The following is a 27,891-nucleotide window of genomic DNA, read 5'->3' on the forward strand; positions in this document are numbered from 1 at the left end:
AGTATGTGGACGACTTATTCGCTATAATAAGAACGGAAGATACGAACATAATGTTGAATACACTCAATGGATATCACAGATCCATCAAATTCACTTTGGAAATAGAAAAAGACGGGAAAATACCATTCTTGGGTACTTTGGTCATCAGAAGGAATAATTTCTTAACCATAGATTGGTACCAAAAACCAACAGCCTCGGGGAGGCTCATAAATTTCTACTCACAACATGAAAAAATAATTATTTTGAACACTGCTAATAATTTTGTCAGACTAGTTTTGTCCATCAGCGACAATATTTACCATGAGAAAAATAATATAGTTATTAAAAAGATCTTGGAAAACATCAACTTTCCCACAGGGCTAACCAAGAAAATAATTCGCGATTATTCCCGACCCAGTGATAGCGTTAATAAAGAAGCTAAAAACGTGAAGATATATATACAAATCTGCAACATATGTGCCGAGATTATCAGAAAGAATAAGGTATTCGAACATGTATGACAAAGAAAACGTGCGGTTAGCTTTCACCTATGACAACACACTACGGAAAATTTTCAGTAATCTAAAAGATAAAATCTCAACACAAGAAAAATCGGATATTGTATACAAGATTCCTTGCAATGGTGACGGGTCCCACATATGCGAGAAAGTATATGTGGGTACTTCAAAAACAAAACTCAAGACAACACACAAATCTTACATAAAATTAAGGAACAATTTTGCGGACAACAAAACAGCCTTAACTTCGCACTGCCAAGATACAGGACATTACCCGGACTTTGACAATGTCGCTATTTTAGAAGAGGAGAGAAATTATAATAAACGTTTCATGTTAGAAATGCTACACATAGTGGACACCCCTAACGATAAGAGGATGAATTTTAAAACGGACATCGCGAATTGTTCACATGTCTACCGCAACCTAATTAGGAACAACAAACATTCGTGACACATTTTTTACCCACCCACACAAATATAAGGGCTTCGTCTTCGTTTTGAATGTAATTGTAATGCTGAGATGACCACGCATTTATGTATTTGCCGTCTATTACTTTGTTGTTTTGAAAGTTTTTTGTTTGCAATTACGGTTCTTTCATATGTTTATATCCTCTGTTTAGATTATCAATCGCTGTTTCATTTTATAATTGTTTTGTTAAATGTTAGTCTTGCAAGTGCAGCTTAAGATGTAAGTTGTGTTGGTATGATATATGTTAATTAATGTTTTTAGGTGCATATGTTTGTTATAAATACGTATTGTTTTTTGCAGTCATGTTGATGACTTCAGACTGAGGTCGAAATATTGACATTAAAATTAATAAAAACAAAATAAAAGCGTTTTATTTAATCCGGCCTTGAGCTCAACAGTAACAAAAATGGTATATACTAACGGCCAAAAAAGAAAATACATCATAGAAAAGTTTACTATAAAGCGCAAGCTATCTTATCTAATAAACAGTGGAAATATTTTTTAATTAGGAAACTCTTTACACAAAGTAAAAATAACTTCAGAATGGAGCAAACTCAAGACGCGATAACGCAGCTAACGGGTGCGGTTAACGCATAAATAGAACAAATGAGAACCATGAGCGCTAGGATAAACCAAGTAAAAGCTAGGGTTAGTCCTCCTAATGAAATGGTAAATTCTAATAATTCTATCAGCCTGACTGAGGCAGACCTGCAAGAAATAAATAAGTTGCCTGATAGTGTAAAAACCCCACCAACTTTCGAGGGCAACTCCGTCGAGTTTATATCATGGGTTCATAATATCGAACCGACATTAAGGAACTGCGATGTAGTCAAGACAAGACCGATCTATCCAGCCATCCTACAACAAATTAGACAAAAATAAAAGGCCCGGCAGATAAAGCTCTTATTTCTTATAATATTTTCGATGAGGATTGGGGAAGAATGAAAAGCTGTTTGTCACTGCACTATGCAGAAAACGTGATTTAAGGACCCTTGAACATGAGCTGGGGTCACGCAAGAATTAATCAATTATCCCTAATAGTACCCTCACTAGCGTAGGCACCTTTTCGTTGGTGTGAGGGCTTGGCCGAATTCCATAGCGCCCGACTATGAGGCGGAGCTGTTTAGGACGGACAGCTACGCCGTTTCGCCTCATAGGAGGGCGGCGGGATGTCGGTGACCAAGAACTGCCAACACCCTAATCCAGGGTGTTATGCGGACCGTTCCTATTGGACGATTTGCAGCCAGGGGATAAATTCGGCTGTATTCGAACGGAGCCTTCCCGATACCGGGCCACCTCGGGAAGTATTTATGGCCTTACCACAGTAAGGGTCGCTGCTGTGGCGGAGGTTCTTTCCCCGTATATAATACTGGACCGCTGAGCCCGCCTTGTCGGACAGGTGGTCGTACGACCAAGATGAACGACTCATTACCTGATTGTAATAAGGACGATGTAAAGAGGAGGACTCCAAGGACGACAAATACGAATTAAGCGATGCATCGGACTCGGGGAGCGAGTAGTGCTGATTCAATGAACTCCGTCTTGGAGAAGCACACAAATGAAAACGGAGTAGAAGAGTGGAAAAGAGTACGGAGCAGAGGAAGTAAAAGGGCTCTCTCGCAGTACCGTGCAGCACTAAGAATTGTACAACGCTTGGGAGCAGTGGTCGACCCAACAGAATTGGAGATCGAGCGTTTGGAATGGGCCCATGACGCGGTAGAAGTAGGTCGAAGGCAGGTCAAAAGGTTTGCTGCGAGAAACCCTCGGTTCTGCAACCGGTACGAGGAGGAAGAAGCGTCGAATGGCAGAACGAAGAGGCAACGTTTGGCGGAAGGCGACAAGCCTGCTTTCAAGAGGCAGAAAGAACCCAGTCCTAGAGCCGCGAGGCAGGGCAGACGCATAGATAAGATAAGTAAGCCCAAAGCTGTAAGACAGATGTGCTCAAATAGCGAGGTAGCAACTACCTCGAAAGCTGCGAGTTAGAGGGAAATTCCAACTACGGAAGTAGGAGATAAACCAAAGGGAGATAACGCTAAGACTCCGGCTTTATCGGAGGCGCTAAAGGAAGTTAACGCTAAGACTCCGGCTTTCTCAGAGGTGCCAAAGGGAGATAACACTACGACTCCTGCTTTTCCCGAGAGGATGAGTGATGTGGCAAAGCAGTCACTGTGGCGCTGGTTGATCGCAGCAGTCCTTTCGGACAAATGACTACTGAGAGGTGGAGATCTGTGGAAAGGGAGCTTATTAGCTTAATGCTTAAGATGATGCGGGAACAACCAAGTAAGCCCCATCCAACCGTTGATTCGGGGGGATGGTATAATGGTGTGAAGATGATAGCGTGTGACAACATCGCGAGCTTGCGATGGTTGGAGGAAGTGGTTACAAACCTCCAAAGACAAGGCACGAACGCGCGGTTTGAGGCGGTGGATAAAATGCAAATCCCCACGGTACCAAAAGTTAAGGTATGGATACCATGCGTGATGAAGTCGGAGGATACACTGCAGAATCAGAATCCGAACATACCGACACAGGATTGGAAGTTACTTACTGTATCTCGGCCTACCGAAGATGGTGAGTTCTACATCTGCCAAATAACAAGCAGGCGGAGGATATTTTGTACACGCAGCTTGGCAAAATGTCCTTTGGCACTGGCAAAATGTACATGCGACTCAGGAAAAGAAGTCCCGAGGATAAAAACCCTAACACGCTAGAGGTGGGGAGTCGAAAGGGACCTCAAAAGCCTAAGGGAAAAAAGACAGGTGGAGGTCCCCGACGTCACCACGAACGTGCTAGAAGAGGACCAACCGCTAAATGGTGCTGTGACTCGCACAGAGGAACACCCGGCACAACAGTCACGAGAGGCTGAAGGGGGACTCGAATACTGTAAACCAAAAGGGCAAGGGGAGGCCGACGACGTCAAGACGAAGGTGCTGGAGGGCGACAAACAGCCCAATGGTGCTGCGAGTCCTACAGATAAACCTCCAACACAGTAAAGTGGAAAAGGTTTCTGGACTTAGCCCGCGCGGGTTTGGTGTTTACTACGCACAAACGGAAGGACGGGTGCGAGCTGTAGTAATGGTAAGGAAACAGCTGCATTCATATATGCTGCCTAATTACACCACTGAGGATCTCGCAGCGGTGGTCGTTGAGCAAAAGAATAAGCAGGCATTTATCCTGGCGTCCTGCTACATGGCCTATGCTGCGGAGGTTCCACCGATGGAGTGCAAAAGGCTAATACAGGAGGAAGGGCGCAAAGGGCGGTTGGTCATAGGCGCAGATGCAAATGCGCACCACAATGCGTGGGGAGGAACAGATACGAACGAGAGAGGCGAATCTCTATTTTGTTACATCCTGCAAACCAATTGGCAGATAGCCAACAGGGGAAATGCCCCTACATACATTGGTCCAACATCCAGCAATGTTCTGGATATTACATTGAGCACCGAGCGTGATATATCAAGGTATAATTGGATGGTTCTTGATAGACCATCGTCCTCCGACCATGCGTATATCAGCTTCAACATCCCCCTAAAGAGGGTAGAGAAGCGAGGAACCTTAAGAAACCCTAGGTCAACGAACTGGACTAAATTCCAGAAACATGTAGAAACAAAACTGGGACAACCCAAAGAGGTCGCTAATGTAGAGGAACTGGAGGAGTTGAATGAATTCCTAACAAGGACACTTATGACTGCGTATAACAAAGCTTGCCCTCTAAGAAGATTCAGAGGAAAAGTAAAGTCGCCATGGTGGAGCAATGAGCTGAGTCTTCTAAGAAGACAGGTAAAAGAAATGTTTAAGTTCGCAAAGACCGCGGAAAGCGAAGCGTGTCGGGACGAGTACAGGGATCTACTGAGGATGTACAAGCGTGAAATTACCAGGGCGAAGAGAAACTCATGGAAAAGTTTCTGTACGGACATAGAGGGCTCCAGCGAAACAGCACGGTTGAAAAAAGTGCTAGCAAAGGGAAACATAGTCCAGGGACTAATAAAGAAAGAGAACGGGGAATGGTCACGTAATAGCGAGGAATCCCTTGAGGTGCTTCTCGATACACATTTCCCATCGGGAAACGGTTTAGAAGAGCCAGCAGACACCACTCACACTTCGATCACGAAGCTAGTAGTGCCGGGCTTGGTGAACGATACCAAGATCGAGTGGGCAGTGAAGACGTTTTCTAAGTTTAAATCGCCGGGGCCAGATGGTATATTCCCGGCCATGCTACAAGTCTCAAGAAGGGCGGTCGTGGAATGGCTTAAAATAATCGATGGGTGCATAAGACTGAATCATGTACCGCACTCTTGGAGAACTGCTCGTGTAGCTTTTCTACCAAAGGCGGGGAAGATCGGTCACGTGTATCCCAAAGATTATAGACCCATTAGCTTAACATTATTTCTGCTCAAAACCTTTGAGAGGCTGATAGATGTGTACATAAAGTCCAACGTGGACGAAAACCTGCCCTCCACAACACAGCATGCGTACACCAAAGGCAAGTCGGTAGACACCGCATAGCATAAGGTGGTAATAAGCATAGAGAAATCCCTGGAAAATAAGGAGTATGCTCTAGTAGTCTTCTTGGACATTGCCGGGGCTTTCAATAATGTTGCAAAATGGGCGATTATGGATGGTCTTAATTACATTAGAGTACATCCTGCCTTAATCAGATGGATCGGCTGCATGTTAAATTGCAGAAAGATTACATTACAATGGAGATTGTACGAGGCCACGAAATCAGTTGACAGGGGCACGCCGCAGGGAGGGGTGCTATCACCTCTGCTGTGGACGTTGGTCATCAACCAAGTGCTCAGGCAATTCGATAAGGGACCCGTAAAACTTACGGCTTACGCAGATGACGTTGCAATTGTCATAAGTGGAAAGTTCTTTCCAACGATTAGTTCTGGATCTGGCGCTTCGGGCATCTAATGTCGGGTTGAAAGTCAATGCGGAGAAGACGGATATGGTCTTGTTTACAAAGAGGTACAAGGTCCCAAATTGGAGCAGGCCTAAGTTAGGAGGGGTGACCGTACAGGAGAAACCTTGCACAAAATATCTAGGAATCATCCTAGACAATAAGCTGTCATGGAAGCTCAACGTGGAGGAGAGGGTCAAGAAGGCCTCAACGGCACTCTATGCATGTAAAGGAATGCTAGGGTGTACGAGGGGCCTATCGCCCTCTCTTTCTCATTTGGTTTTTACAGCGATTGTAAGCCCTATTCTATACTATGGAGTTCTTGTTTGGTGGAAAACCACACAAAAAACAACACACCTCAAAAAAATAGAGGGGGTATGCAGACTATCGATGCTTAGCATTACGGGAGCCCTGAAAACAACCCCGACGGCTGCACTGTATGCCATTCTGCACATTCCACCTGTAGACCTGGTAGCAAAGAACAAAGCATTAACGACCGCAACCAGGCTCGGTGCTTCGGGGCAGCTTGAGCGCCGACCATATGGCCATTGTAGTATAGCGTCATCAATCACAAGACGAACAGACTACCTGATTCTCTATCTGCGCTTTGAGGGAGATCTTAAGGCCACAATAGAAGTGGACGGTTGGCGCAAGGGTGCGCAAATAGCGGACGAGGCAATACATGTGTACACCGATGGTTCCAAAGTAGTGGAAGGAGTAGGGTCTGCCGTATACTGCGCTGATCCGGAAATAAGCAGATCCTACAGGCTGCCGGATTACTGTACCGTTTTCCAAGTGGAAATATTAGCCGTAACCAAAGCAGTAGAAACCCTTGAAGAGAATAGCTTAAGCTGCAACCGTGTTAACTTTTATATTGGCAGTCAAGCAGCAATTAAGGCAATAATCTCGCATAACACAGCATCTAAATGCTTGTTAGGGTGTAAGCAGTCTCTGGAGAGAATCGGGACAGGGAGATGCATACAGATCTAGAAGCAGCAAGTGGATTAAGTCCTAGGAAGCTTCTAGTATTTGCCAAGAGGACGGAGTTATTTTATAACATAGGTCCTGGGTTTTGATAGGGTTTTTCAGTTTGGTCGTTAAAACAAACTTCTGGTACCACTACGGACTCATTCAGTCTATGTGAGGTACTCACGGACCGGCCAGTTCAACCTAACCTAACCCAACCGCCAGTTTGTGACTTGGCTTCTCGTCTTGGTTTTGTATTAAACATGCATATCGACTTCTTAGGATTATCCACAGCACAACCTCTTGATATTAGATCGGCGGGGTTAAAGTGGGATAGAACATATTTGCAATGGCAGCTGTATTTCAGATATTCGATTACCAACAAACGTGAACAACGTGGCGGAGTGTTGCTGAATTCAATATAGCACTATTTGTGAGTCAGACCCCAAGAAGTTAAATACTTGCTTTCAACAAATTTCATCTTAATCCTGGCGAAAAGTTGCGCCAACAAATGGGCGCCACACAATTCCAATTTTGGAAGCGATAGCTTTCTACTTGGTGCAACATTTGATTTCGACGTAACAAGTTCACCTCAGCTTCGCCATTAGGGCGAACCGTACGGGCGCAGATGCAACATCCTTAGGCTCTGACTGATGCATCGCAGAAACCGTGCAACTGAAGACTCTGGGAGGGCGGTTGCAGACAAAATCTTGGTATTGTATTGTGTGGAACTGAAGCCTAAGTAGCCACAGTTCTTGTCAAATAATTTTTGCCACTATTATGATAGGTGAAAATAAATCCAATGGATCAAATAGGGATGAATAATCCCGACACCCCCCCCCCCCCCCCTTTTTTTTTGAGAACTGGTGATGTGCTATACGTGATATCATTCGCTATAACATTTTTTAATGATAAGCACGTTGTTTAATTAAACACCAACCAATTACACGAAAGTATATCCGCACCACCTGAAAATATGAGTGCCGGTACGTATACGTAACATTTTATTATTACGTATTGTTTAACGCATTGACGCAAATGCTTGTTTCTATATTAATTCATTTATTGAATTTAAACTCTTAAAGCTAACAATTGGAACTTAAACGCTGATACTTCACACAGCAAATATGAGGATGTAAAGATAACTAATTCCACAATGGAACGAAAATTTTATGAAATGAAATTTGAATAGTGAATTTGAAGGATATAATTCGGGATTTTGATCCGTCTTGCGGCCGCGCAAGGGCTAGGTGGGGTTCGAGAACCAATCTCACGCAAGGGTGGTGATGACCGCGCAAGGGTTAGATTAAGTTTTATATTGAAAGATATAACTTAGGATTTTGGGATAATACTTCCTTTGATATTCTCCTGGAGTTGGATGTGGCGTAGGTGATGATGTTTGTACTCGCTCCGGAGTTGATGATCCGATGCAAATTTTCTCAAAAGGTGATGATGTTGGTTGCTGGTAGGTGTTCAGTGTTCCGCGTAAACAAGAGAGCGAGTTAATGCATTGCACTTGTATTTATAGCATAGATGACTGAAAGCACTGGATGGCAACTCCAGTCTACTCTACCGCCAGGGTTGTATGAACGCAAGTCATAACTAGTGAAGTGAACGCAAGTCACTTGGAGAAGTGATCGCAAGTCACAGGTGGGGTTTGGTGACAAAAGTTCAATTAAGGACAGGAATATCATTTGCTCTTTAAGTGAGCACAACTCACTTAAACATGGCGGGCCCCTTGCACTTGTGCAAGGCTAAACCGTTGAATAATATCTTCAGGTTGAAAGTTAAAGTTAATCTGATAGGTACGTATAATTCGATAGTGTGATTGTTGTAGTTTGTACAACTTTGAAGAAATCGATGGTTGAATGATGAATTTCTGATGGCTGAATTTCCATTCCAGCCGATATGATTTTGTGGATGATGATAATTGATTCCCGAAAATAGTTTCTGTAATTAAAGTCACTTTTAGTAATCTTCAAAGACATATTGTTAGGATGATTAATGATGCAGAAATAGAAATGACAACAGAACCGAGAAAGAACTGGTATGCTGGCATCCTGATGCGATGCCGCTTCTGATAGATAGATTTTAATACGATGTTGTTGAACTCAACAATGAGTTTCGTTAGCTGCGTTATATCCCGATTATTTATTTCCGGGTCTGCGCCACAGCTCGATGATGGATGGTTTTCGAAAGTGGACTGCATATGATAAGATTTTATTTAGAGATCAAACGGGAGTTTTATCGTACTTCTCGCAAGAGGCTTGACAAAACCAAAATGAAAAAAATGTTGAAAAGATATTTCTCATTCAAATTGAGACATGCTCGACTTCGAAGGAACTGGAGTGTTGATTCATGTGAGGCCCGTGGTCTGTAGTTGGGAGATTTGTGGATTCCAATATTTTGTATGTTTGTAGAAATAACGTTACATAAATGCATTCCCCATATGTTTGGAGGAGTTTTCACTCGGGAGAGTAAAATTGTTTTTGAGATGGGAAGATTATGCTGTGAGCCATTAGAAAAACTCCACAAAGTTCCAATATATATATGCACAGTTCCAGCATGTATATGCTGACTATATGCGATATTTCAAAATTAGTTTTTGAGAAGCCGTGATGTGAAATGGATGAAAAACCCTTGCGGGAAAGGGAAATGAAATATATTAGCAATATAAATATTCTAATATAACTTTTTAATGTAATAGAAGTGGTGCCCTTTGGTGGTGACCGTTTGGCGATAGATTGCAACTTTTTGCTAATAAATGTTGTTTTTTCTCTAGGAGTGGAGAGTATAAATTTCTTGCTCTTTGTTGGAACATTTGCCTGAATTTCAAACTTTTTGGAAGACGATGACTCTTTGCAATTGCTTTGGGTTAGATGGAGGATGGGATGTCTGGTATGCAGAGAGGATTCGGTTCGCAATAGGTTGGTGGTATTTGTAGAAAGTGTGATTGATGTAGCCTTTGATCCGGGCTTTCTCGTCACTGGAGGATGTAACATGGAATGCATATGAAAGGTAGAACATTGGGTGGAGATTAGTGGTCCGCTCAGATAACAACCAAAAACAGTATTTTGCGCAAGCAAACTTCCAAAAACTCCATGTCTTATTCCCTGTAGGAGGACCTGGGGTATAAGGTCACTGCCACTGACAAGATCAATAGGACCGGGTGTGTAAAAATATGGATCCGCAAGATCTAAATCCTGCATTTCAGAAAGATTTGGTTTTGATAGTTTAAAGGAGGGAAGAAAACTGGTCAGCTGTTTTAAGACGATGGCGTTTGTATGGACACGAGTGTGAATGAGTTTCGATACTATCGTGAGTTGACAGACACTATTAGCATTTCTACTACTTTTCCGCCCATCCCAGTGACTGAGAAGTTTGCTATATAGGTAGTAGTTTTAAACGGTGTTGTATTTTTTCGGACACGAGGGTTTTTTATGAACCTTGATCGATTAGTGCTCGTAGCGTGAAGATAGAACCCCTGTGTTCGATGCTCACTAGGTCTGAGGGAAGGAGGGTTTTCTCGTTGTTAGTGGAGAAATTAGAGGGAGAAGGAGACTATTCCCAATTGCCCTCGGTTAGGTTGAAGATTGGATGCCTGGACTCTTGGGAAGATTCGGTGTGTAATAGGTTGGTTGCCTTTTTTGCGGATGTGCTAGGCGTAGCCTTTGATTCGGGCTAGTTGGTTAAGGGAGGGTGTAACATGGTGTGATGGTTTTTTTTTTACAGTGCAGACATCGGAAGGCACTGGGACTGTTGGTAGATGAATGGTTGTAAGCGAAGCAATTCGTGCAAAACCGGATATCCTTCACAAATTTAGTACGCTCTGGTACGCTTAGTTTTCGGAATTCGGGGCAAGATTTCAAGGGATGACTGTCGTTGCAAAATTTACACGTAAACGCAAGTTTTTCCTCAGAGTGATAAGATTGAATTTTAGGCGAGGATTTCGATGGGAACGAAGTGCGTGATTTAGTGCCTTTATATTCATGTAGGCGTTCAACCACTTCGTAACGCTTGGTCAGAAACTGGTTCATCTGGGACCAGTTAGGAAGTTCCTTCCTAGATTCGAGGGACTGTTCCCACATAGACAGCGTTTCCTCCGGTAGCTTTGAGGAACATAAATAAATTAAAATGGGGTCCCATTCGGAAACGGAAATTCCTTGCGTCTTTTGAATCTAAAGACAATCATTGATGGTGTTCTGTATCTTTTGAATTCCTTCGCTACTTTCCGAGGTAGCTTGAGGAATGGTGAAAAGCAATTTCAATTGTCTATCGATTAAGATTCGTTTGTTTTCGAATCGGGCTTTTAGAGCTTCCCATGCTAATGAAAAATTGTCATCCGACAAAGGGTACTGTTTTACGATCGCGCCTGCCTTTCCTCGAGTCTTATTTCGCAAGTGATAGAGTTTCTGTACGGGAGTCAGTTTGGGATGGTTGAGATAAACGGCCGTGAACATATCACGAAAGGATGGCCACTCCTCATAGCTACCGTAAAAGATTTCTGTATCACACGGTGCCACCTTGAGACACGACACCGAGCTGGGATCGAAAGGCAGAGACTGTCGGAAGGTATTGCCTGACTCTGTTGGATTACCATGGGAGGTATTGCCGGACTCTGATGAATTCCCACGGAGGATTTTTAATTGATCCAATATATTTGATTTGCAGATGTAGTCAGAGTCAGCACAAAGCTGAAATTTTTTGTGGGCTTTCTCTTTAAACTCTCCAGAAACTGTGCTGTCCTCAGCTATGCAGACGTTTTCATAGGCGTTTTTTAACGAAGCCCAGCGACCGTTGAGGTCCTCTAACTTGACCTCCAATAAAGAGTCCGTTTGGTCATCAGGATCTTCCTTTTGAAAATTGGTGCAAAATTTCACCACATTGTTGGAGTCGAAGATACATTTTGACATGATTTCTGTTGAAGAAGGCATGATTGGAGACGGTATCAAGGATTTGATTGGTAACAAATGACTAGGAAGACAAGCTGGGTGGAGATTATTTTAGTTCACAATTGGTATTATGCACGAAGGTTCGGGTTTAGAAACTTCAACACTACAGACGCAAGCCGAGAGACACTTATTTGTAGAGTGGACTTTCCGTCTGTCGCTCAGAGGGATAACGATTTTTCGAAAACGAATGGGCACTTAATCGGTTTTGCACTGCTCACGAAGAGATTCACCAAAAGAAACTAAGCAATGTTAATTATGGAATGCCCCACTGATATCGAAAGGATTGCACGAAAAGGAATTTAGCACGGTTTACTAGGGAATTCCCTCCGAATTCACTGAAATATACGTATTGTGAGGACCAAATAAATCCTCACTAATTTGGCCCACACAAAACGACCCCACAACATATTTGACACGACATTAACCCAACAAGTGGCCACAAAAGGCTCTACCAACACGATCAACCAACAAGTTTCAGCAACACAACGAGCGGTCGCAACATTTAACAGCAACACGGCCAACCAACAAATCTCAGCAACACAACGTGCGCACGCAACCATTTCAGCTAGCAACACCAAACACAACAGCCATAAAAGGAGCGACACAGCAGCAAAGCAGTCAGTCAGCACGGAGCTGTGGTCGTGACCAGAGCTACTAGCGAAGTATATCCCTATTGCAGTTGACCTTCTCTATGCAATAGTAATCCACTTCATAGGAGCGAGTCGTGGAATGGTGATTGCGGTTGATCTTCTCACCCAGCAACCAGCAATACAAATAGACGCCGACGCAAGGCGCAGCAGAGTAATACAAGTAAACGCCGACGTAGGGCGCGACAGAGTATCGCCCAGCAAATACGAGTAGACGCCGACGCAAGGCGTGGCAGAGAATCACCCAGCAACCTGCAATACAAATAGACGCCGACGCAAGGCGCAGCCGAGTAATACAAGTAAACGCCGACGTAAGGCGCGTCAAGGCACCGACGCCACATACTAACGGGATCCGTCTAACGGAACACGGCGACAGAGCATTGCCTCAGCAATACAAGTAGACGCCGACGTAAGGCGCGACAGAGCACCGCAGCAGAGAGAGACGCCGTCATAAGGCGCGTAAAGGCACCGACGCCACATACTAACTGGACCCAGCTAACGGAACACGGCGACAGAGCATCGCCTCAGCAATACAAGTAGACGCCGACGTAAGGCGCGACAGAGAACCGCAGCAGAGAGAGACGCCGTCATAAGACGCGTCATGGCACCGACGCCACATACTAACGGGACCCAGCTGACGGAATACGGCCGGACCGCTAAGGCCCGCCACCGCAATCAGGGATACCGCAAGATAATCCAAGTGAAATTGAAAATGAAGTATACAAACACGTTTTATTTTATATTATAGAATTTAGAACCAATAAAGAGAGTGAAGTTTTTATATTAAATCGATTTGCAAGGTGCCCCTTTAATACAAATTTATTGTAAACGAACCCTGGGCACGGCGAGTATACCCCAGCAAATATCAAAGAAGCAACGGGGCACGAAAAAGCTTCATTACAGTATGATGTTGAATGTTTTGTGATAGAAAAATGTGTGTGTGATGTGTAAATAAACGTGGTATGTGTAGAATTGATGGATAATCTTCTTAGACGCAAGCTAATTAAAAAGGAAAGAGGTTTTTGTACAATAAATACGTTTCTCTAGTTGAAGATGAGTTGAAATTTAATCCTAAACTTTTTGGAACTATGTTCATTCAAAGAAAGGTTGTTCTAATATACCAACCTGTGTTAAATTTAATGACATTTACTCTAACAGTTGGGCGATTCGAGAAATCGTTTTGCTGCCTTTTTTAAATCTATGTTTATTGTTGAGGCGGATAACTTTGATAACAGGAACCCTACTGATAGCCCTTTAGACTTTGGGTCTTTGTCCGTATCTGAAACCGATGTTATCTTGGGTATATCTTCCTTACAGCCCTCAATAAAAAATGATATTGATGGATCGTCCTCTTTTTTATTTAAGAAGTGTAGTATTTCTCTTTGTGTGTCATTGTGCCACATTTTCAATATTTCGCTATCGACTGGAGTTTTTGTTGATCGCTGAAAGCTGGCGTCCATCACCCCTATCTTCAAGTCGGGCAAGAAAAATTAAGTAAAGAATTACAGGCCAATACAAACTGTTAACATGTTCAAAACTTTTTGAAAACGTAGTTAAAAACAATTTATCAATCGCTATCAATAGAATAGTCGATCCATGTCAGCATTGTTTTATTGCGGGACGTTCGACTATTACAAATCTGGCTGTTTTCTCTCAGTTTTGCGTCTCTGCGTTTAAGGATGGATGTCAAGTTGACACCATGTATACGGATTTTTCTAAGGCTTCTGGCACAATTTCGTGAAAACATAGGCTTTCACTCAAGCTTTCTGTCGTGGCTGAAGTCCTATTTGGAAAATAGAATCTCTTCTGTTGAAATCGAGAAAACTAAGTCCTATGAATTCTCAGCAAACTCGGGTGTACCACAAGGTGTCATGCATAAATAATGTTGTGTCATGCATAAACAATTCGAGTTCTTTGCTTTATGCTGACGACTTAAAACTCCTTCGGAGGATCTCCTGTACCTCTGATGCATTGGTATGCAAGAAGATCTAAGTGTTATTAACAATTGGGCCATTCAAAATAATCTGCGAATCAATATTAGTAAATGCTGTCAGATAACGTATACTAAGTCTATGAATGTGTTTTCTTTCGTGTATTCGGTTTCAAATGTAACTCAACTGACTCTTTTTTACTTTTGGTAATCATGTAAACTTTCTCATACCAAAAGCTTATACCAACTTGGCTTTCATGCGACGATATGCTAAGGATTTCAAGGACCCATAGACAAAGAAAATCCTATACAATGCCTTAGTGCGTTCAAAGTTAGAGTATGCTTCAGTCATCTGGAATGCGATATACTCTTCACACTCTTTAAGAATTGAAAGAATTCAGCGCAAGTTCATACGATTTGCTCTTCAACATCTACACTTTGTTAATCCCCTGCCATCCTACAATGCTAGATGCATGCTTATCAATGTCCTGCCACTTGAAGTTAGGCGTTTTGTCCAAAACGTAATGTTTATCTTTGACATTATATCCGGTGCCATTGACTGTTCTGAACTACTTGGGCAGTTGACTTTCAATGTCCCTAACAGAGGTCTCCGGCTCCACAGTACATTCCGCGTTCAAGTGCTGCGTTCGAATTACTTCAGCTCCGCATCTCTTCCTAGAGGTATTACAGAATTTAATCGCCTATCCAGAAGCCTTGATCTGGACTTTGCCATCCAAAGGTCTCTGTTTAAGGCACGCATTGAGTCTTATTACGTATCTCAGTAAATCTTACTTTAAAATTGTTTAACTAGTACTAAGTTAACCTGTAACGTAGTCAGTAAAGTTGTTACCATTTGACTTAATAAAGATATATGAAATACGAAATATGAAATTATGGAGCGAAAGTAGCGGTGTTACTCTGAAGCACAGCTCAATGCTTAGCAATACGGGAGCCCTGAAAATAACCCCGACGGCTGCACTGTGTGCCATTCTGCACATTCCACCTAAAGACCCGCTAGCAAAGAACATAGCGTTAACAACTGCAAAGAGGCTCAGTCCCTCGGGGCAGCTTGCGCGCAGACCATAAGGCCATAGTAGTATAGCGTCATCAATTACAGGACGAACATACTACCTGATTCCGTGTCTACACTTCGAGGGGCTCTTAAAGCCACAATAGAGGTGGATGGTTGGCGCAAGGGTGCTCAAAATGCGGGCCAGGATACATGTGTACACAGATGTTTCCACAGCAGTCGAAGAAGTAGGGTCTGTGGTATACTGTGTTGATCCGAAAATAAACAGAGCCTACAATCTGCCAGATCACTGCAGCGATTCCCAGCGGAAGTATTAGCCGTAATCAAAGCAGTAGAAACATGGAAGAGAATAGCTTAAGCTGCAACCGTGTTAACTTTTATATTGACAGTCAAGCAGCAATTAAGGCAATAATCTCGCATAGCACAGCATCTAAATGCATGTTAGAGTGTAAGCAGTCTCTGGAGAGAATCGGGACGGGGAAAAGCATACATCTATATTGGGTCCCACGACATATGGGAATAGATGGTAATGTAAAAGCGGATGAATTAGCTAAAAGGGTACATACCTTGGAAGTTGCTCGGTAGACGTCACAATTAGATTGGACGAGATTAAGGAAAGGCGAGGGATGCACATGATCGATCAAGCGGGAAAGTCGTAGGTCCAAGCGTGGGCAGTTAAAGTGTCGAAGATTATGTGTAGGTCTTACAACCTTAGACTAACAATGTTGCTTAATTAAAAGGAAAGGACTGTAGACTTGCGAAGAGTATTCTGACTAGTCACAGCCTTCCCATGCCACATGCCTTTAAAGCCAGTGATAGCAGATGTAGGAAGTGCGGGATGGAGGAGGCAACGATCGAGTATGTTTTGTGCTAGTGCCCTGCGTTTTCCAGGCTAAGACTCCAGCTATTAGGAGGGAAACAGCTATCCGATCTAGAAGCAGCAAGTAGCATAGGTCCTAGAAAGCTTCTAGTATTTGCCGGACGGAGTTACTTTATAGGGTTTTTCAATTTGGTCGTTAAATAAACTTTTGGTAACACTAGGCACTCATGCATGTGAGGTCCTCATAGGCGGGCTAGTTCAACTTAACCTAACCTAGCAGAGGTGAGCTAAAGTAATGAATTTGGAATATGGCCTTTTTATCTTACCTGCATATTTTCATGATGATCTTTGTTTAGAGCTATGGATTTCAGCTCTTCGTCGGATATTAATGGCGAAACAAAATTAGTTGTAAGTTTATCAACAAATGCTTTCTGGCGTGAAGGCGATACATTCCACCACTTACGTACTACTGCCGGTAGTTTTTTCAAAACTTTGGTGTATAAATGACAAGCATATCTTTCAGAAGTTAAATTTTCATCTAGAAATAAATAATGTCAGAAAAATAAAAATATTTTGCACTTTAGTTTAATATCTTCACCGTGAAATAAGATATATTCCAACTTCGATAAAATTTCTAGTGTAACCGAAATTCAACCGGAAACAGGTAAGAAACTAAGTGTATCACAAGAACTTGAGGCAGCAAAAAGTTTGCTTCATCAGCGAAAGGCACAATGTTCGTCCATAAAGTTGCAATACAAAAGGCCCAAGAGGTCTCCACTATTGTACGGTTACAAATTTTTTTGTATTTGCTCTCATTATAATCCGCAATATGCATGTAAGCATACGGGTAATGTAATAATTGACCGTGATGTACTAACTAAGGAAGAACACATGTGCTACTTATCCACTCCGCGGGAAAATCTTTCCGCACCAAGAAAAAGGCCAAGATATTATCAAAAAAAAATAATTATTCCAAATTGTACATCACGTATAGAAAAGCTTGCTCAGCCTGATTTAAAAATAGTTCGTTGGACACTAGAAGCATACAAAGGGAAGCTTAGGAAGCGACAAATAAAGTCATTGAAAAATTATTTAGATCAGAGATCAAAACTTACGTCCTATAGCATTGAAGCAGCACTTTCCTTTATCGAAGAAGAACGACGCTTAAAACGTGTATCCAAGGTATTGCAAAAACGTCAATGTCGCCAATTAAGAAAGCATATTCTAAGAAAACAGCGACGGCAAATAAAAAAAATTATTTGTGTTTTATTTGAAGAAATGAAGGATTTCTTACTTCACGACCAATTTTTGATAGATGAGAGATCAACGCTTTGCGCGGTAATACTGGACCAAATTCGAAATTTTACCGGTACAAATTATAATGCTTTTTTAATTTAATATGACTAATATTTAGTCTGGATTCATTGTATTTTGAAACATTAAATTAAAAAAAAAACATACTTGCAGATAACGAGTTCTACACAACAAGCAACCTGAGCGAATATCAGCAAGTTTTTGCAAATAATCTTACAGTATGGATAAATAAGTTTATATCGAATCTTAATATTCATTTAGCTCCTACCCCAGTTTTGGTAGAAAATCTGGAACAGGATACCTTTTTGCCTGTCAAGGACTACATATCTTGCTCAGAGTCGCTGGACAACGAAGAATACCAAATGGAACATAGTACCTTCTTTTACGACCGAGAGGATGAAGAAGATATTGACGACCTTAACTATACCGAGGATACTATAACAAATACTAACCATTGATTTCGGTCCATGTGACACATTTAAAAATGTCGGTTGTTATGAATTTGGTATCGTGGTTTTTCAGTACCTCCTTTGGCATCACGCGTATAAGAAAATGCAAAAATTTCTGAAAGAAAAGTAAATGAAATTTTATTATTTTTATATGGAAAAGCAACTGAACACATTCAAAACAAATTTTTCTTATGGAGTTATTTATGGTAAAACTTTACTTTAAAGTATATAAATAGTTTACTGCTAAAACATTTTCAAAAATATTGGAACATGTATCAAAAGATGTATGGAGAATAAGCAAATACGAGCGTATAAAAAACGGTGGTTTAGTTAAAATTAAACAAAAAAAAATGTCCCACTTAGTTTTGTTTCATATAATCTATGCCATGGTATGATAAAGACTTACTCGGGGATTTTTGAAGTTTAATAAATAGTGTTGGTTTCTTCATAGCGCTGCCAGATTTACACTATTAAAAAAGAAATGATGTATCGGTTTGGAAATTTTCTTCACAGTAAATGGATAGAATATAAAATAATATCCTTTGACAACACTAAGAGAATTTATTTCATTTGTTTATGTGTATTAATCTCAGAGAGGATCATGGGTGTGGTGTTGAAAATGCTTCGCCCCATTCAATAGGTGTCCTCTAACGGGAGTTCAGAGAATCAAGCATTTTCAACAGGGTTGGACCCCCCCTGTTGTTGTTAGAGGTGTAGGTTAAATTTAAAAAATGGTTGTTGTTGTTGTTGTTGTTGTTGTATTAACAGTGCTTCGCCCCATTCATTGGGCACGATCACTCACAAATTGTCATCAAAATCCTCCAACGGTCCAAGGAAACTGGCTGTTTCAACAGGGGCGGACCACAGGGAGATGGGTGTTAGAGGCACAGGTTCCACGTTACAATTGAAAAGATGGTTGGTGTCATGTGGGGACATTTCACATGCAGGACATACATTACGTATGTCGGGGTTGATTCTGGACAAGAAAGAGTTTAACCTGTTACAGTATCCAGAACGAAGTTGGGCCAGGGTGACCCATGTTTCCCTTGGTAGTGTGGGATATTGCATATTAATAACGGGGTTTTCCGGGCGCGTCCTGACAAAGGTGTTCACCGATTCTGTGTGGATTGGGCTAAGGGCCTGCTTATGCTTGCCTGAATCAAACGGCTGTGTTGGCAGGTGCAGGATCTCGTCATAGTGCTTTAGATGTTCCCTTAATCCCCGTGGAAGCGGTGCTAAATCAAGCAGTTGTTTGCTAGGATGTCCTGGTTTGTAACAATTAAGCAAAAACTGCTTGTTCAGCGTTCGTTTCGTTGTGCTCTTTAATATTGAGCTCCTGGGCCTTACTATGTAGATGGTATTCGTGAGTCATAAGGAGACATCCGGTGGCAGTTCTGATTGCAGCATTTTGACAGGCCTGGCCTTTTCCAATGTGTATTTTTAAGACCAGGCGACGAGACTGTTGACGCGTAGCTCATGAGCGGCCGGCCAATTGCTTTGTACGTGGTTAGCAACGTTTCTTTATCTTTTCCCCATGTGCTGCCGGCAAGCGACTTGAGGATTTTGGTGCGACTTTGTACTTTGGAAACAATCTCGGTGGCATGAGCCTTGAAGGTTGGAGTGTTATCGAACATTACCCCTAAGATCTTTGGGTGACTGACAGTCGGTAGTGTGACACCATCGAAGCGTACGTCCAATATTTGCGACATCTGTTCCTTCCACGTCGCAAACATGGTTCCGTGGATTTTGTCGGTGATAATGCCAAGTTGCGCGAGGTGAAGAAACCGGAAAGATCGGGGAGATAGCTGTTTATTTTAGAAATTAATTCATCAACTGCAGGGCCAGGTCCTGTAGCCATAATCGTGCAGTCGTCAGCATAGGAAAGGATTGTGACTCCTTCTGGTGGGGAAGGGAGTTTTGATATGTAAAAATTAAACAATAGATTAAACAGAGGATAGGACACCACCCTGTGGAACCCCCTGTTTAATTTTTCTAGGTTTAGAAATTTCGTTCTTAAATTCAACCGATGCCTGCCGACCACTCAGATACATAGCGGTCCATCTTTTTAGACAAGCGGGAAGGTTGAAGCTTTCTATATCTTGGAGTAGCGTCCCGTGGTTGACTGTGTCAAAAGCTTTTGACAAGTCAAGTGGCAAGAGCACCGACCTATGATGGGGTTTTTGCTGATTTAATACGTAATTAATCTGAGTGTTAATGGCATTGAGCGCGATGGTGGTGCTGTGCATCTTACGGAAGCCATTTTGATGCGTGGCTAGGTGAAGATTTGCCGTGAAATGAGGGAGCAGAACAGTTTCCAATATCTTAGCTACTGGCGAAAGGAGTGATATCGGTCGATAAGACTCGCCTTCGTTAGCTGGTTTACCAGGCTTTAGTAGCGGGATTATCCTTGCCATTTTCAATTTTTTGGGAATAACGAAGGATTCCAGTGATAGGTTGAAAACATGTGTGATGTATTTTATTCCCTCATCACCAAGGTGTTTAAGCATTGGCATGGCTATTCCGTCGGGGCCTATCGACTTGGAGGGTCTGGCCGTGCAGAAGGCTGCTTCAACCTCTGTGGGGTGATGGTAATGGGTGGGACGTCGTGTTTACGTTTATGAGCTCGTCTGTTAGCACGACGTCTGGCTTTGTCTACAGAAGAATGCATTATAAATTGTCGGAAAATCCGCTCGCGCATTTTTTCGAATCAGATAAAATTTTATCACCGAAGGCTATAGATACCTTATCATTGTGTTTAGTTGGATTAGACAAGCATTTGGCGGTTGACCACAATTTACCGACACCCGCAGAGAGGTTGCAGTTCTTTAGATGATCCTCCCATTTGGCACGTTTGTGTTCATTTACCAACCGCATAATATCCAAGTTGAGACTCCTAATATGGGCCACGTTTTCTTGCTAAGTTTGCGGCTTCAGCCTGGAAATGCGGTATGATTTCAGGTATTCTACCCGCCGGAATAAAGCGTGCAGAAGCTGAAGCGATGACCTCGCGGAACGCACGTTTGATTGATTTGCGAAGGTTGTGTAGCCTTGCAGTCAGTTTTTTTAAATTAATAAAAGTCCGCTTTTCAGAGGTGATAAAATTGGCAGGTCGCTCAATTGAAAGGAGAATGGGCAGCTGATCAGAAGTTAAAGTAAGGATCAGTTGCCACTCAACGCAGTTTATGAGCCCTGCACTAACGATTGAGATGTCAGGTGAGATGTGGCAATTACCTGCAATTCTGGTTGGGGCATCGCCATTTATCGTGCAGAAAGTCGTATTGTCTATTTGCTCTGCTAGCTGCCTACCTCTGCTGTCGACTGGCAAGCTGGAATGCCAGAGATCGTGGTGAGCGTTGAAATCGCCAAGGATAAGACGGTTTTCGCCACAGAGTAGCGTACTGAAATTAGGGTGATAGCCAATTGGACCGCTGGTGGCAGGGGAAATATATATGTTAATAATTTCTATGTCAACATCGCCTGACCGGATGGTTATGCCTTGACTTTCTAAGGTATTATCCCTGCGGCTGATGTTAGGTTGAAATATACTATATTGCACGGTGTGATGAGTGATAAAGGCAAGGCCACCACCATTACCCCTTGTGCGATCTTGCCTATGAATGTCGCAAGTTCGGAGCTCCGATCTGGCAGTTAGCTTTGTTTATTGAATTGCGGCAATACGGATGTTATTTTTATTCATGTAGTCAACTATCTCCGCGATCTTGCCAGCTGAACCGTTACAATTAAGTTGCAGAATTCTGAAGTGCAAAGGGGGCGGGCGGGGGGCATTCGTCACTCTGGAAGTCAGTGATGGATGAAGGCACCTTGAAGGATATAGGCTTTTTCGAGTGTGCTGTCCGATTGCTGCTGGTGTACCTGGTGTCAATGGGTTGGTACTAGTGTTTTGGCTGCAAGGTGCAACGGATGTGCCGGTCGGACGACTTCTGTTTGAGCCCTGAGCATCTATGAAGGTGGCACATGCCAAGTCGTGAACTGCATTAGACCGATGCCGCGTTCGTAAATACTCTGAGCTGGCATATGGAACACACGGTGTGGGGGGCAAGGCGTTGATAACTCCTTCTTACGCGAGTACGAGTGTCGTAAAGGGAGGGGAGGGACGGGGGTTAAAGCTGGTGCTCGGCATTGCTACTATCCTTGCTACGTAGATTGTAGTGATGGGTTGTAGCGGCCGCGTTAGGTGGAAGCGCCGTTTGACGCGAGCAACAGCGGACGGTTGATGTGGACTGCTGAGCAGTCCACAGTGAACCGAGGGACGTCCTTGGACGTGAACAGCAGGTAACCACAAAGGTTCTATAGAAATTTCGGGGGCGACGAACGTTGGGTTCTAACCCAGAACAGCCCGAACGATGCAACCATCTTTTACACGTGACACACTGACAACAGTATGACCGTCTGAGATAAATCCTTTTCCGACATATGCAGCAGAACCACAGCCTGGGACCGGGGTTAGGTTCAATACCTTCCCGGAGCAGGAGGGTATGGAGCTGTCCAGCTGCAAGGAGCTGCTCTGAGGATGACAATTTGTGGGAGGGACGCAACAACTTAAATGGGGTTACACTGAAATGACAGCCCTTGTTCGGGGCAAAAAATCCCGAGTCGCTCCGGTACGAAGAACCGGCTGCCGTGTTTTTTTTTTTTTTGTAAAGGTGGTTGTCGAGCTTGTTTCTGGACAAGTAAAAGTTCAACCTGTTATAGCATCCAGAACGAACCAGAGCCAGGGAAACTCGCGTCTCCCTTGGTAGTCTGCTTTCTTCTACAAGGGTTGGATAGTGTTTATTGATAAAGGGACTCACTGGGCGCGACCAGGTAAAAGTGTTTGCCGATTCTGTGTGAATTAGTCTTAAGGGCTTCTTATGCTTATCTGGATCAAACGGGTGCATAAGCAGGTGGCGGATCTCATTAAAGTGCTTACGGAGATGTTTCTTTATCCCTCTTGGAGGTTGGACTAAATCAAACAGTTTTTTGCTAGGGTGTCCCAGTTTGTGAAAATTTAGCAAAACTTGCCTTGTGGCATTCCCATAATAAGCGTTATGTACACACCAGAATGAATCTCAGTTTCTATGCACTTTTTATGCATAACCAAACATTGACCACACACAGGCAAGTCATATCGGCATAGATAAGTTGTGTTGAACTAAGCGGGAGGTAGTATCTGTTTACAGTTGCAATCCCTTACTCAATGCGTCTCAGCATGACTAATCGATACCGTCGGTTTAGCAACATGCACTGCCCAAATATTCATAAACATATCCAATTGTATTTAACTGGCGCATTGACCAATTTGTTAATAGCGTAACCATACGCCAATGACAGCTTGTCAATGTGCCTGCCGAAATATTTATGCAATAACAAAATTTTAAAATCAGGCCAAATAATATTCTGACACAAGCTATATGTAACTAGAATGTAGATACCTCTAGCTTGTAAGTATTAATGTAATTATGTATGTGTACAATAGAAAATTCTGTATAAATAGTAAAACATTTTGTACAATAAAAGAAATCACTTTTATTCGCTCAACCTACGCGAATGTTTATCCAACATTTCTACATCGTTTACATGGCGGTCCTGCCAGACTAGATTAGAAATTGGCAAAACTGCTAAAAATCTAGTTGGAGGAAGATCCTGCCAGTTCAGATCAAAAATGGAATGCATGGGATAAAAATAAAATCAAAAATTTTATTAAATATTAAATTTAGTTCATTTCTCACAGAAGGGAAAATAATATTAGAGACTCATCATGGCTTGGTGGACAAAGATAGCACACAGTATAAATAAATACGAACCACCAGCCGAGGTAGATACAAAAAATTTGCCAAACATTCCAGATGTTTGGTTAGCAGTCTTAATTTGCGTATTCATGTTATTGATCATCACAATAGCTATGATGCTCAAAAATTATATGAAGCACAAATATAGGTAGTTGAAAACCGTACAAGACCGTATCTAAATTCCTTTTACGCAAACTGCGGAAGAGCAGTAGACAATTAAGAATACACCTTCAAATAATAACCTTCTCAATTGACAGTAAATTCAGCTTCATTAGCCCCGCCTAAATTCAATAGCAAATCAGGAATTTGCATAATTTTACAATTCACAATAGTATTTTCTAAGGAAGTATGCAAAATACAAAAAATACTAAAAAACCAGCAAATAAGTACAAAAAAAGTGAAGAAAAAGTCACAAAGAGAACCTATAAAAGTATATGAGAATCGCTTTATAAATCAGCAATATGACATGTCGCGCTCGTTTTCATCTTCGGATAGAAAAATTGTAGCGTAGAAACATTTTCAAGCAAACAGATTGTTGAGGAAGTTATTGACTTAGGACAATATTCGACCAGGCATACAAGAAATGCCGGCAATTCAGGACTTGAAATTTATAAGGAAAAACACAGTTGTCCTGAGGGGCAAATTGGTGAAAAAATATAGGATTTTACTCGAGTAGGCAAATTTAAAAGTAATGAAATGGTACCCACGTTCTCTAAGAAGATCAAACAATTGCACACACCCAAAAGGTTGTGAAAGTGACAAATCCCGGTATAAAATAAAATAATTCTTCATTAATATCATGACGATGCTGTCTTGGTGGCCGCCGCAGTAATCGCATGACATATAAGACCTAAATAAAAATATTGCTGGAAAATAAGAAAAATAATCACTAGCTGAAATACTACCAATACATAACTACTTTGCTCTTCCATAAATCAGAACTCCTAAATTTTTTCGTATAATTAATGGCAGATTTCTTACTTTATATGTTCTTAGTTTAGTAGAAATCAGAAAAAATGAAATAACAATGAAAAACGTTGTTTAATAGAAATAATTAAAGTCATATTAAAGAAATAGATATAAGTATGGAATGTTTCAGTTAGGAAACCTCGATTTTACAGAGGTCATAATTTTAGGAAAAATATTTTTACCTTAACCCTAGGTAGAATAGGAAATATTAATAGGGAAATATCTTCTATTCGAATCTCCGGTAGAATAGAATAGGAAATACCAATAAAAAATATTTTTACTTCAACCCCCAGAAGATTAGCAAATGGTAATGGAAAATATTTATACATTAACCTATCTGCAAAATAAAGAAATAATAGTCCATAAGAATAGGATCAAACTAATATAAAACATATGACAGTAAGTCACATGAACTAAAAAAAAAAACAGTTTCAACAAAAGCATTCCACTTTACTCGTCACTCGAAAGTCAGCAGGGGGCGGCAGGATAAATTTACCTCACCTCTTTTGGGATGTGGCTGTGTGACTGTGGGTACAGCTGGATTGGTGATGTTATGCTGGTGATGGTGGTGCTTTGATGATTACGGCGGCGGTGTTGTCGTAGATGGTGGTAGCGGCAGTAGTAGACCCTTTGGTGGATACTAGAAAGTTTATCTACTTCTGCGGAGTGGTGGTGTATAAATAAATAACCGATGCACTTGTTGCTTGTTAAAGGAATTGAGCCGAAAACTATAACTTTACGTTAATGAAAGAGCACTTTATCAATTTTAAAGCACAAACTATTTTATTTTTAAATAGAAGGGTTTGTATAAATTTTCAGTCACACCGGGATGAGTAAAAGAATTCGAATAATAAAATATAAAAAGAAAAGTCAAAACAATAATATAAATGTATGTATGTACGTACATAGTCACATCTGTCAACCCATTGTTGGGGTTGCCAGAGAGGTGAAATACGCTCGCGCGTTAGCGTAAAATACAAACATTTCAAATTCTTAAATTTAATAAATATGTACGTAATATACGATATTACGTATTTGTACGTGCAAATAATTCAGAATGCGTACTTATACGTAAAAGGTACATATATAAATAAATTCAATATAAAATTCAGGTAAATTCATGTTTAGGTTTCCTTAAGCCTAATTTCTATTAAATAGAAGGGTTGGCTGTTGGCGACTACGACAGTCGCTCAAACATCGTCCCCGCCCTAGGCGCGTTCAGCGGCTAGAGCCTCCTGTAGCTCCTTAAGGGTCCGCAATGCATCTCGCACGAAGATTTGGGACACTCTTCCTCTAGCGTTGGCGGTTTGCAGCCCTTGTGCGGTGCATCGAATGGTGCGTCGTGCGATGCTGGGTGCTGCTGAGGGAATGTTTTTTCCCGGGTGAGAACGGGGTTGTCCGGTGGCGGCAGGGGGTGCCGGTACGGCGGATCTGCCAGGCCGGGGTGCCTGGATGGCGCGCTGGGCGCTTGGGGTAGCGTCCCGCCGATGGAGTAGGGAGTGATGTCGCGCTCCACAGATCCGGCATCTGTCGTACGAGCTGCACTCGCTGGTGATGTGAGATAATGCCAAGCAATTCAGGCAAAACTTATGGGCTCGTGCAAGCATCCATCTCTGGGGTGGTTTCATTTTTTTGAATATGACGCAGTTCCGAAGAGCGTGCTGACGGGTGCATATGCGGCACCGTCGGTAATCCGTTATTAGTGTCGAGCTGCGTGATTCATTGGCGCGGTTGGGTGCAACGATCTCCGACCGCACTGGTCTTCGTGACGACGACTGATTTGCACGATCCATAGCGATCTGTAATTACAGTTGTAAAAGTATTTTAGTGGAGAGAAATACTGATACAGGGGATTTCAGCTGGCATTATGTTGCAAAATACGACATATTAGTGACGGTGATGTGATAAGAGTGGACAGAGGTGGTTTGAGAGTAGCTACGAATTCTCCGGGGTTGCCCGAGAGGGTGGGCTTTCAGTCTGAGGGAGGAAACAGAGCTTGACAAATGGTCGCGTGAGGGTGCCGGTTTGAGTACGAACGTCAACAACACGTATATGGCCGTCAGGACCTGGATGTATTTTTTCAATACGTCCAAGGCGCCACTCAGTCAGGGGAAGTGAGTCGTCGTGAATGCAGACACACTCACCGACCTCGGGTTGTGGATTTTTCCACTTCTGCCTTTTTTGGAGATCCTTTAGGTAGTCTTCCTTCCACCTTTTGCTGAACTGATGATGTAAACTTTTTACCCTGTCCCATCGGTTTATAAGAGATAAATCCGCGTGATCCACTTCAGGGATAGCGAGGAGGGGGCTACCTCGGAGAAAGTGGCCGGGGGTCAGCGCGGTAAACTCTGTGGGATCTTGGGATAAAGGTGAGATAGGACGAGAGTTTAATACGGCTTCAATTCTTACCAAGAGGGTGGTAAATTCTTCAAATGTGAACTTGTGGGCTCCTGCAGTCCTCTTGAAGTGCAGTTTGAAACTCTTCACTGCAGACTCCCACAAGCCGCCCATGTGGGGAGCTCCGGGCGGAATGAATTTCCAATTAATGCCCTGGGGAGAGTATTTTGCGATTACTTCTTGAGAGGCAGTTTTCATGAAGTCAACGAACTCTTTTTCCGTCGCTCTTTTAGCTCCAATAAACGTTTTGCCGTTGTCACTCATCATTGTGGCAGGATATCCACGACGTCCGACGAAGCGAGCGAATGCTGCGAGAAAGGCATTTGTTGTTAGGTCCGAGCACAGCTCAAGATGGACAGCTTTTGTCACGAAACAGACAAAAACGGCCACGTAGCCTTTCAGTAAGGTGTGAGACCTTAGCAAGGAGGCTTTTATTTGAAAAGGCCCCGCAAAGTCGACACCGGTAGTGGTGAAAGGCGGAGCATATGTGCATCGTTCCGGGGGCAAAGCCGCCATGATTTGCGATCGCATTTGCTGCTTGTGGAGGGTACAAGTTTTGCACTGATGTATGCATCTCTTTATGAGGGGTTTAAGTCGTGGAATATTAGATTAGATTAGATTAGATTAGATTAGATTAGATTATTATTTATTTCATTATTCTCATAAGCGTATGTACATATTCGATAGCTTAATTTTACATGTCTACAATATCATTACTTAGAGAATAGTTAGTGACATCTTTATTTTATATAAAAAAAT

The 27,891-nt window shown here is 42.3% G+C and overlaps 1 protein-coding gene across 6 annotated transcripts in view; it reads right to left on the reverse strand.

Annotated features, from left to right (window-relative positions):
* The window catches only part of Ltn1 (E3 ubiquitin-protein ligase listerin), a 1,386,601-nt gene that overhangs the window by 559,344 nt on the left and 799,366 nt on the right, over positions 1-27,891 (reverse strand). For 5 of the 6 annotated variants that reach the window (XM_067791508.1, XM_067791509.1, XM_067791512.1 and 2 more), the window contains exons 13-14: positions 17,981-18,092; positions 16,541-16,752 (exon numbers count right to left, since the gene is read on the reverse strand). In XM_067791508.1, coding sequence (XP_067647609.1) covers positions 16,541-16,752; positions 17,981-18,092 — 324 coding nt within the window. Of the gene's footprint in view, positions 1-16,540; positions 16,753-17,980; positions 18,093-27,891 lie in introns of those variants that run through there. The other variant, XR_010953911.1, reaches the window with a different exon arrangement.

The sequence above is a fragment of the Eurosta solidaginis genome, chromosome 5 (genome assembly GCF_040869045.1).
Source record: "Eurosta solidaginis isolate ZX-2024a chromosome 5, ASM4086904v1, whole genome shotgun sequence".
NCBI classification, from domain to species: Eukaryota; Metazoa; Arthropoda; class Insecta; order Diptera; family Tephritidae; genus Eurosta; species Eurosta solidaginis.